At 49.0% G+C, this 11,189-nt stretch overlaps 1 protein-coding gene across 1 annotated transcript; it reads left to right on the forward strand.

Annotated features, from left to right (window-relative positions):
* Positions 1-36: 36 nt before the first annotated feature.
* Positions 37-9,179, forward strand: IQCJ (IQ motif containing J; the record flags this gene model as incomplete). The annotated part of the gene is made up of 4 exons (XM_057386789.1): positions 37-143; positions 6,833-6,897; positions 7,589-7,669; positions 8,987-9,179. Coding segments are annotated over exons 1-4 (348 nt in total), but the record flags the coding sequence as incomplete, so codon positions are not given.
* Between the last annotated feature and the right edge of the window lie 2,010 nt (positions 9,180-11,189).

Raw genomic sequence — 11,189 nt, forward strand, 5'->3', positions numbered from 1 at the left:
TTTTTTTTTTTTAATTCCTCTCTCTTTGAGGTTTTTCTGATGCCTACAGAGTGAGCTCAACTCCGAGCTTTGCAGCTTCCACAGGAGCGCCGGGAGGAGCCGCATTCCCGCTCCTTCTCCTGGGAAACTTCGCCATGCGCCTGGTAAGGGATTTCATTTCGTGCAGCAATGCCCCGGCYTCCCTTTGGGCAGTCCGGAGGGTCGGCAAGAAGCAGCTCCCTCGGGAATTACTGAGGGATAATTAATAATGCCGGGAGTGTGGGGTGCCCATCGGGACGTGGATGTTGAATTCCTGAAGGAATCTGTGCTCCAGCAGCGCGTTTTCCAGGGGAGAATGAGGCTGGAATTATCACGATTCCTGACGTGCTGGAAGTTTATTAAGGGAATTAAAGGCTGGGTTCTGTTGTCGGCTTGGGAATGGAGGGGGAATCATCCCCGGCTGATAAAAATTCCAAACAGCGCTTGGAAGAGATGCCTGAGGATTCTCAGCGCTCTGCCGAGCAACGGCCGGGCTGCTGTGGCAGAATTCCCCGGGATTTCACAGCCTTTTTTTTTGTTTTCTTTCGGGGAATAGAAACGTGGCTGCGCTTCCTGGGGGGAGCATCCCGCGGCTCTCGGGGTTTCTGCTCCTGGAATGGCCATGGGATGGATGCGGGGCTCCTGAAGCGGGAGTTGAGCTGTTTGTCACCCGAAAGCCGCCGGTTCTGGCGGCTGCGGAGGGGCCGGGCGCTGGAAAGCGATGATTTCATGCCGGGAATGCCTCGGGACCAATCCGAGTCTGGCTGAGATAATCCCTCCGGGCTCCATCGATTGTTTATTTTTGGCATTCCTGCCGGAGAGGCGGTGGCGGGGCTGGCGGGATCGGATCCGGGCGCTTTCCCGGCTTTGCCCTCGGGAGGAGCTGCCACGGGCTGGTTCTGCCATCCCCAACTCCATCCCCTCCTCCCAGGGCGCGGAAAGCTCTCCCGAACCTCATTGCCAGGGAATCCATCGGGGTGGATCCACCGCCAGAGGGTGGAAATAAAACAGGAGAGGCAGTGCGGGGAGTCGGGAATGGCTCCGCGGGAATTCCAAGGGCAGGGAGCGACCCGCAGGTCGGGATCCATCCCGCACATCCCCTTCCTCAGAGGAGGCCAAACGCATCGGGATTGATGGCTCAGCCACAGCTCCAGCGGGGAAGGCTGGAAATAAGCAAATATTGAATTCTCATTGCTCCCAAGCTGGAATTTRTCCCAGCTTTTCTGTTTCCCAGGACTTGTCAGACAACGCAAACTCATTTGCGAAATTGCACAGGGGAGAAAAGGCTGCACTGGGAATGTCTCCTTTACCTGGAGCTGAATAGATTTGGATTTCTGTACAAGTTCGAGTTTTTCAGCTTCTCAAAAGGCTGGAGAAGCCCTAGAGGAGTCTCATGAATAAAAGAACTATGAGAATTCCCTGAGCTTTGGTGCTGGGATTCACCTCAGGTTCCCAAAGCAGCACTGTAAAACCTCTGGAATTGTATCCAACACTTTTCTCCCCTGCTTTCCCTGAGCATTGCAAAGCACGGATGGAATTAGAGCATTTTCTCTGCTTTAAAGCCCTTAAAACTGGGATTTTCTGTTGCTTGGGGCTCCTGCAGGTTCCTGCTCTGGCATTYGGGGATTCCTGGAATCCCAATAAAACCGGGGACACCCTTTATGTAGGTTAGAGACTGCATTAGTGCTCAAAAGCTTGTACCAGACCCGACGTACAGGATGAGATCAGATGCCAGGGAATGTTTGCACTTCCAGTAATTTCCCTGGGTGCCAAAGGAAATGCAGGAATAATGTCAGACGGGCTGGGATGTACTGTCTCCTCGGGGGAAGTTCTGTTTCACGGGATCTGTAATTATTGTAGAGACCTGTGGCTCTCCGGGTCCTGATTCCAGCTGGGAAAACCCGAAATTCCAAAATCCCGTGTTTTATACAGCTGGAAAACCCGGCTGCAGCAGCCTGGAGCACCGGGATTTGGGCRGGCAGGAGGAGCAGGACACCTCCACAGATTTCTGTGGTGTTCCCCTGGGATCTGAGCCCAAACTCGCTCTGTTTACAACAGGTTGGATGAGTAAATAACAACAGAGTGTAAAATCAGCCTGAGGGAATGTCTCCTGAAACACGGAGCTCGGAGCTGGGGCAGCTCTGTTCATGCCGAGTTTTCAGCAGGAGTTTGGTGTGGAGGATTTTGGGTCRGACATTCAGCAAGGTCAGAGCCTTTGAGGGCGCTGAAAATGGTTTTGAGGAAAAAAAACGGGGCTGAGAGCACGGGAGCCTTTGTGTGCTGCTCCTGAAATGTTTGGAATTAACCCCAACTGGGCTGGGGCTGGCAGCTCCACCCCGGTGGGGTGGGATCCAGGACTTTTCTGGGATCCAGGGCTTTTCTGGGATCCAGGGTTTTCCTGGGAGCCAGCTTTGCCTGTCCAGTGGCAGATGTTTCAGCTGTCCTCACCCTTCAGCTTCCCTGTTGTCCCTGATTGTGGGTGGGGACAAACAGGTAGGAAAGGGTTATTCCCGGGATTTTGTGAAGGGCTGGGGGTGAGAGCTGCTCCTCCTCAAGAAAGGGATGTGGGGATGTGGATGTGGGGTTATTTCTCTTTCCCATTTCCTCAAAAGAAGGAAAGGTAACACAGCACAGAGGGAGGAAGGGGCAACTTGTCCTGCAGGGAGGGAGGAGGTGCTGGCTTCCCTCAGCCTGCCCAAATCCCTGAGCCAGCCCTGGAAAAACAGCTGGAACCCAGGAGGGGGAGTGGGAAATGTGGGGAATGGGGAATGGGGAGAGTGGGGAATGGGAACGGGGAGAGTGGGGAATGGGAATGGGGAGAGTGGGGAATGGGAATGGGGAGAGTGAGGAATGGGGAGAATGGGGAATGGGCACATTCCCAAAGCTGCCCTAAATTTCATCAAAATCCAAATTTACCCTGGATCCCATCAAAATCCAAATTTACCCTGGATCCCTTCAAAATCTAAATTTCCTGCCAGRTTTCACCAAATCCTGGCGAATCACCTGCAGCCCTTCCCCCTTGCTGCTCCTCTCCTTTTCCCACCCAAGCAATGCCAGGGWTTTTGGGAGCTCTGGGAAGCTCTTTCAGGCTGTGCAAGTTCTGATTCCCAAACTCTGCACATCCCAATCCCGATATCCAGGCAGGGAATTCATTGGGATGCCATGGATGGCTCAGCCACCCCTCCACTGCTGCCTTTTGCTCTCTGCTTGGGAATGTTATTTACATTTATTAAAAATCCATCTGAGAACGCTCAATGTGGAGCCTTCTAAAGCAACAAGGAGCAGCTGCTTCCAGAAAGACACGGATGAGGGTCTTGTATTAATTAATTTTCTATTAATCCTTTAAATTCCCTCCGTTATCCGGTTTTAAAAGCATTTAAAGTGTTTTTTTTACGTGCTAATAACGGGATAAATGAGAAGTGTTGAGCATTCCCTTTTCCCAGGGAATTTTTAGTGTGATTTTAAATCATCTCCCTTCTTGTTTCTGCTCTCCACAAAACATCCCAAGTTTTTATCCCCCCTCTTTCCTTCTTTCCATGAGGAATCTGATGAGGCTGGCAGTGCCTGATGGGAATTTTCCATCGGGTGGTGGCCATTGATTGGAAAATCCTGATGGAAAATTGCAAAGGGACAAACGCCAAGGGAATCTGGGAATGCTGGTGGGGTTTCAGCTCAGCCTGAATGGGGGAAGGTGGGAACCCTTTTTAGGATTGTTTGGGGTCAGCATTGCTCTGTGTCCAAATCCTCATCCCAAAATTCTCCCAAAACCTTCCCCTGCTCCRGTCTGGTGGGAAATCTGCAGTTCTGTAGGGGCTGGATTGATATGGTTGGGATAAAGGAATTGTTTAAAGCTGCTGGAAGAATTCCTGGTGATCCAGGATGGATAAAATGCAGATTAGGATGGGAAGGATGTGGGCAGGGATCAGAGATGAGAGGATTTTTTCTGGACACAAAGCCCCACCATCCTGGTTTTTTCCCAAAGTGCCATTGAAAAACATCCAAAGTTTTATGTAGAATTTAGAAATTCATCTCTGGCCCACCATCTCAGGGCTGGAGTCACATTTGTGTGGATTTTCCAGAAGTAGCCAGGGCAATGTTAATGTGGGAGTGTCTGGGGARCAAACTCGGAGTGTCAGAACAAGACTGATCCCCCTCCATGTTTTCCCTAATAAAAGGGAAGAACACTAAATAATTAACGTCAACAAATGAAAACTAATTTGCCAATTTTTAATTCTCCCCCCGTTGCTCCCTGTTAATGCATAATTCACCAGCCAGAGATGAATGGAAAACGAAAGGATCTCTCTGGGGCCTGCGGTGCTCTCTGAACAGCCCAGCTGCCTGCTTAGATATACAAACATATATTTTTATTTTGTTTTTAAAGAGTGAAAAATAACCTCAGGGAAAAGAGCCTTCAGCAGGAACCGGGCAGGAATGAAAAGAGCTGCAGCCTYGGGAGATTTCCCCGTTTCCTTCTAGACCTGAGCTGGTTTGTCTGAGGCTGTTTTTGAATTATTCATACCAAGTGGAGCTCTTGGAATGGGATTGGTTTCTATCCCAGGGTTTCCCGTGCTGGTTTTTGGGATGTGTTCCAGGTTTTCCTGGGATGCCCTTTATTCCAGGGCTCTGCTGGGGATTTTTTCAGTCCAACAYTCCAAACCTGCTCTGTGCTGAGTGCCCAGGGCTGCCCGTGGCCAATGGGGCAGCTGGTGGGAGGCTGAGCCAGGGAAATGAGGGAATGGGATACCTGAGGGGTTACCAAACCTTGGGAATGATGCTGAGGCTTTGGAGCGCCACCTCCATGGGAAAAGGGTTCATCATTTTAGCTCTGTGTTGGTTTTAAGATTTTTCCTCATCCCAATCCTTGTGTAAGACCAGCAGGAGCATCTCAGTCTGTGGGAATATCCCTGCCCATGGAGTGGGGTGAAATGAGATGGGATTTAGGGTCCTTCTCACCCAAACCAGGCTGGAATTCCATGGAATGGGGTGGAATGAGATGGGATTTAGGGTCCTTCCCACCCAAACCATGGTATGGGGTGGAATGAGATGGGATTTAGGGTCCTTCCCACCCAAACCAGGCTGGGATTCCATGCCATGGGGCTGGCACCGGCGTCCATGGGATGTGGAGATGCTGCTCGTGTTGGAGGAATTATATTTCTTTATAGATGGGATTATTTTTTACAGGAACCTTCTGATTTCTGAACCAGTTCATCCCTCTTTTGTGAAAATTACAGACAGCTCCCCATGCTGGGAAGCTGAAAATTGGATTAATTGATTTCCTTTCGGTTTTCAAATCCTCCTCTGTTGTTGTCATTGGAATTAATAGGCTCAGGAGSTGTAAAAAGAGCTTCCTGCTTTTCCTGGGGAAAACCCCTCCCCTGGGAATTCAGAAGATGGATCTGTCATTCAGGTTTCCCCCCTCTCCCCCTCCCTGCTGTGTGGAATTCACCCTGCCTGGGCTCCAATCTCCTCAGATTCCTCTCCAGAGGAGCCCAGACTCAGGTGGATCATGCAATTAATGCRATAAAAAATGAAAAAATACAAAATTAGCAAACCCCAGCATGCTGGGAACGCTCAGGATGAAAAATAATTAATGGGAAAATGGAATGAGCACATTCAGGACTAGAAAAAGGCACTTTAGATTGCTCTGGAAGTGCTCCTCAAGCTTTCCTGGCTCTTTTCCCCTCMGTGTCTCCATGGCTGGAGCTGCCCAATCCCTGCCCAGGTCTGTTCCCAGCTGAAGGAGGAAAAGGAAAACCCCAGGAAGTTTTCCAATATCTTTCTGTTCTATCTGGGGTCAGGAAGGCTCTGTAACCTATCCTGGATTCCAGCAGAAGCACGGATCTCTCCCGATTCAATCTCCTGGAGCTGGAATTGGCAGCTGGGTGGGATGTGGGGCTGGGGGGTGGCACAGCATCATCCTGGGTGTCCCTGTCCCCCTCAGGGATCCTGCAGCATCCAACCCCTTTTGCATGGACACAGCACCATGGATCATTCCAGGGATTTTTCCATGGGATTTTTCTATGGATACAACACCTTGGATAGCTCCGTACATTTTTTTCCATGGCCATGTCACCATGGATCACTCCATGGGTTTTTTCCATTGCCACAGCTCCATGGTTTCTTTCCATGCACATAGCACCTTGGATAGCTCTATGTTTTGTTTTTTTTTTTTYCCCATGGCCACGACTCCTTGGATAACTCCATGGATTTTTTTTTTCCCATGGACACAGCACCATGGATCACTCCATGTGTTTTTTCAATGGCCACAGCTCCATGTTTTTTTCCCATGGACACAGCACCATGGATCAGTCCATGGGTTTTTTCTGTGGACATGGCACCATAGATAACTCCATGGGTTTTTTCCATGACCACAGCTCCATGTTTTTTTTCCACGGACACAGCACCTTGGATAGCTCCATGGTTTCTTTTCACAAACACAGCGCCAGGGATCGCTCCATAAATCCCACGGCAAGGAGCTCTAATCAATATTCCATGGTTAATGAAGCCCAGCTGAAATTAGGATTGATTTTCTGTCTCCTCCCTTTCCTGGTGATGCAAACCTTGCTGTGCCCCTTCCAGAGCTGCTGTGCATTATTTTTGTAGCTCGGATATTTCCCTTCAAACTTTTGCAGGACTTACCAATAAACAGATCCATTTCTTTCTAATTATCTTTTATTTTTAAGTTTAAGATCTCACCGGTGGCCCCTGATGGACTCTTTTGTTTTGGGGTTTAACTCCCAACTCCTTGAGGTTGAGCTGAAATCTCCAAGGGCTTCCTATAAAAATAATTAATTTCTTTTCTCCCTCTTTGCAGGAAGAGCTCAGGAGGCTCCAGCACACCTTGGAACAGGTCAATGATGGCAAAGACTCGCTCCAAAGGTAAATGGGCCTTTTCCAAAATACCTCATCTGTGATAAAGTGAAAAGGATTTTGTAAGGCACTCCAAAGTGACTCCACAGGTTGGGCTCAGCTTTTCCAACATTCCCTGCCAGGACCTGCCATTCCATTCCTGCTGCTCCATCCAAGGCAGCGCTCCCAGATGTTGCATTTGGAAATTCCARCATTTTCAAATTGCTTTCTCCAAGCCATCAGTTCCYACCAACCCCTTGGCCATCATTTRTTACACAGAATTTATTCTTCACCCYCACACGGCTTTTGCTGCTGTAATTCATTTGCTGCCAGCATTCCCATTGTTCCTTTTCCTCTCCAGCTTTCCCGGCGTGGCCCCAGGGATGGAATTTAATTTTGCAGGAATATCTGTCCTGTTTTCCAGTGGGTTTTTTTTGTGTGCAGCAGATCCTCACCTGGGTGTGCCTGTCCTTGGAGCTGATGGCAGGTTTAGCACAGGGATTGGGGCAGATTCCTCACAGGAAATCGGATCTAAATTCCCATTTTTTTGTGGGAAGCTGGACACAGAGGTCCAGATTCCTTCCTCCAAATACAGCATCACCTTCTGACAAGCAGAACTTGTTTGTTCTTGTCCATTTTTAATTCTTATGGAATTAATTCACAGGATTGCAGGAATGTCAGGCTGGGACATGCTGAACTCATTTCCTTTCCTTTCCCGTAGCCATCAGCTCGCCATGGATGAAGAAAACAATATCCAGAAATATCCCCTCAATCTCCAGCCCTTGGAATCCAAAGTGAAAATGTGAGTAAGGAGAAACGTCGGGTCTGCCTTGGAATGCAGCTGAGGGTGTCCAGCTCCTGAGTTACAGGATCTGCACTGGATCCATCCTGGATTTCTGTGTAACTGGATAAAAAAAACTTCCAATTAGTAAATTAATTCAGGTCTGAGTGTGTGGGGCTGAGGAAATTGGGATTGTTCAGCCTGGGAGGCTCCAAGGTGATGGAATTGTGGCTGAAGGGGCTCCAGGAGAGCTGGAGAGGGAGTGGGGACAGGGGATGGAGGGACAGAACACAGGGAATGGGGTCGCATTGGAAAAGCAGAGACTTGGATGGGATTTTGGGCAGGGATTGTTCCCTGGGAGGGTGGTGAGCCCTGGCACAGGGTGCCCAGAGCAGCTGTGGCTGCCCCTGGATCCCTGGCAGTGCCCAAGGCCAGGCTGGACATTGGGGTTGGGGCACTCTGGGACAGTGGAGGTGTCCCTGCCATGGCACGGGTGGCACTGGATGGGATTTCAGGTCCCTCCAACCCATTCTGGGATGAACATTCTGAAACACCAAAGCTGTGGTAATTCTGTCATTTCCTCTGTGCAACTGAAGAATTTCTGGGAATCTGACGGATTTTCTGTGTGTGAGGAGCAGCCAGAGCAGGGCAGTGCAGCACAGAGCCCTTTCAGTGGGTTTTTCCCCATCCTGGATTGGTTTTCCAGGGATCCCTGGAAGGAGCAGCCATGACAGTGCCAGGGCTGTAGAGAAGAGCAGAATTCCCGATGTGGGGTGCAGCTGTGGCACCAGAAAATCTGCATTTTCTCGGGAATCTGGGCAGCTTCCAGYGCTCAGCAGAGGCACAGGGATGACACTTAGCTGTGCCACCGGGAAGGGAGGGATGAACATTCCCGAGATCCCAAAATGAGCTCCCAAACTTCCCAATGCCATGGAATCAGGGAATCACAGAATGGTTTGGGTTCACTGGAAACAAAACCTTTGCTCATCCTCGCATCAGTTAAGATAAAAAAGATGGAGGGATTAAAAAAGGGACCTTTCAAGATCCTTTAGTCCAGCTCTGAGCAGGGACAGTTCCACTGAGAGCAGCTCATTAGTGTGATTTAGGGTGTTTTTAGGAATGGGGATCCCCCACCTCGCCACCAAAATCCTGGGAATTTTTTCCTGAGTGTCCTTCACCAACACCCCAAATCACCCCAGCAGTGCCTCGTACAGACCCTACAGAGGCTGTTCCATGTGATTTTTATCCAGATAAGAAAACAAAACCCAGGAACCCCCAATCCCAGTGTTTTGAGGCAGAGATACGGACTGAAATACTGAAATCCTCTTGTTTCCCCAGCATCCAGCGAGCATGGCGGGAGCACCTGCAGCGCCACGATTTATCCCCACCCCGAGAGCTGCTGGACAAGCACAGCCCAGTGTCCCCAGTGTCCCCAACATCCCCGGTGTCCCCAGTGTCCCCAGCGTCCCTGTCCTCGGGCAAGATGAGCCGCTCCGTCAGCATGAACACCTTCTCCGACAGCGGCACCCCTGTGAGTCCGCCTGCAATTCCTCCTTTTGCCTTTTTTGGGCTTCTTTTCTGGGGTTTGGGATAAGGGAAAGCTCAACTGTGGGTTCAGGGGGATGGTAAGGGGATAAAGAAATGCCTCATGTCGGCTCCTCAGGAATGTGCGGATGTTGGACCTGGATTTCAGCAGATTTTTGAGGTGCTCTTGATGGGGAAAAGGTACTTCTGAGTGGCCTCGTGTTCTCCTGTGTGTTTAGGATATTGTGTYCCCAATTTTGGGATTTGTGGTGCTTTTTCTGCAGATCAATGTGGTTTCTTGGCTGATTTTTGGTTTTGTTTCGTTGGGGTTTTTTGTTGCTTGGTTTCTGTGTTTGCTAAAAGAGACTTTGGGAAGTTGATTCAGGGGTTCAGAATTAAATTTGATTTTGGAATAAACATTCCACCTTGACCAGGGGCTGGAGGCTGCATTTCCCTTTTTAGGGTGACCCTACATAAACCCCAAACACGGAGCCCATTTTTGGAATACAAACGACCCTGTCACTGCCTCAGAACTGGGATTTTTAGGTCAATAAACAAATAAATACAGTGCCTGGAAATGTTGCATTCAGCTCTGTGACAGAAGCCATGATTTGAGGGAATTAGAGCCTGGAATACATGGAATAATTTGGGAATTTTGGGAGTGGGAATTGCCATGGGGTGTGGTGGAGCAGGAGGTGTCACCCTATTCCTGAGGATTGGGTGATTCCTGAGGATTGGGTGATTCCTGAGGATTTGGTGATTCGAGGAGGTTGGATCCTCATTGGGAGTGTCCCCATCGCTCTCAGTGGGTGCTGCCACCCACGAGACAGCCTTTGGTGACTTCTGAATCCCTACAAAAAATTTGGGAATCCTTGTTCGTGGTGTTCAAAGTTGAATGAGTTTAATTCTGCCCTGAGTCACAAAGTCTTTTGTGAGCGATTTTATTCTTGTAAAGCCCAAGGCTCTGATCCAACAGAGTTTTCTGTGCTCAAACTCTGCTCTTGCACTTCTGGGGATAATTTGACTTTTTCCTGGGTTGGTCCAGGTGTTGATCCAGACCCAAAGCTAAGCCATTCCCATCAGGTTTATTTTGGGACACAGTGCTTGGACAGGCTGCACTCGCCTGATGGAGTTTAATTAAAAATAATCCTGGTTTATTTTCAGTCGGGAGCTGGAGAGCGGGAGGATAAACCAGGTTGGAATATTGGGTTTGGCACTGATGTTTTATGGATTAAATGGGTTTGGCTCCTTTAATTAGAGGAATAAATGAGGATATCGATGTTGATCTTCCTGGGATCAGCTTCCACCAGAGGTCCCTCATGCCCTGCACAGGCACTGGGACGCTCCGGCTGCTCCAGAGCTCCCACAGCACTCAGCTCGTTTGGAAATGACACTTTTGGGATGTTTGGGAGGTCTGCATTTATGGGGAAATGAAATTTGGATTTCAGGATTGGGATTTGTGTTAAGTGACACCCACTCATCTCACTTCAGCTTCACCCTGAATGCAAAGGAAGAGGGGAAGGTTTCCCTGCATTTTTCCTGTCAATAAAAAAAAAAAAAAAAATCCCTGATTTTTCCTTGGAAAAGCAGGGAATATTTCTGAAGGCAAAGGAATCCCTAATTATTTATTGTGCCCTTAATTATTACAATGTCTCAGGGCCTTCAGAAGGATTAGGACAGGAAAAATCAGAGTTTCAAGAGCATTTTTTTCTTTCTTGCCCTTAAAATCTTTTCGTCCTTAAAAGAAATCAGACAAAACGTGCAACAAGCAGTATAAACAGTAATGAATCCTGCAGGAAACTGAAATCCAGGGAGAAAGCTGTACACTGAGAGTAAAAAAATGTCCCAAATTAGAGGGGAAGTCTTTTGGCATCGTGTACAGAATGAGAGTGCAGGGTGGGACACTGGGCAGTGACAGCCTGAGCACGGCGGGATTCCCAAAATACCAACACTGATCCACTTGGAATCGTTCAAACTCCATCAATTCATCCATTAGGAATATTTCCAACATTTCCAC

Source organism: Malurus melanocephalus, unplaced genomic scaffold (assembly GCF_030028575.1).
Source record: "Malurus melanocephalus ecotype Western Australia unplaced genomic scaffold, MMel_1.1 scaffold_1052, whole genome shotgun sequence".
NCBI classification, from domain to species: Eukaryota; Metazoa; Chordata; class Aves; order Passeriformes; family Maluridae; genus Malurus; species Malurus melanocephalus.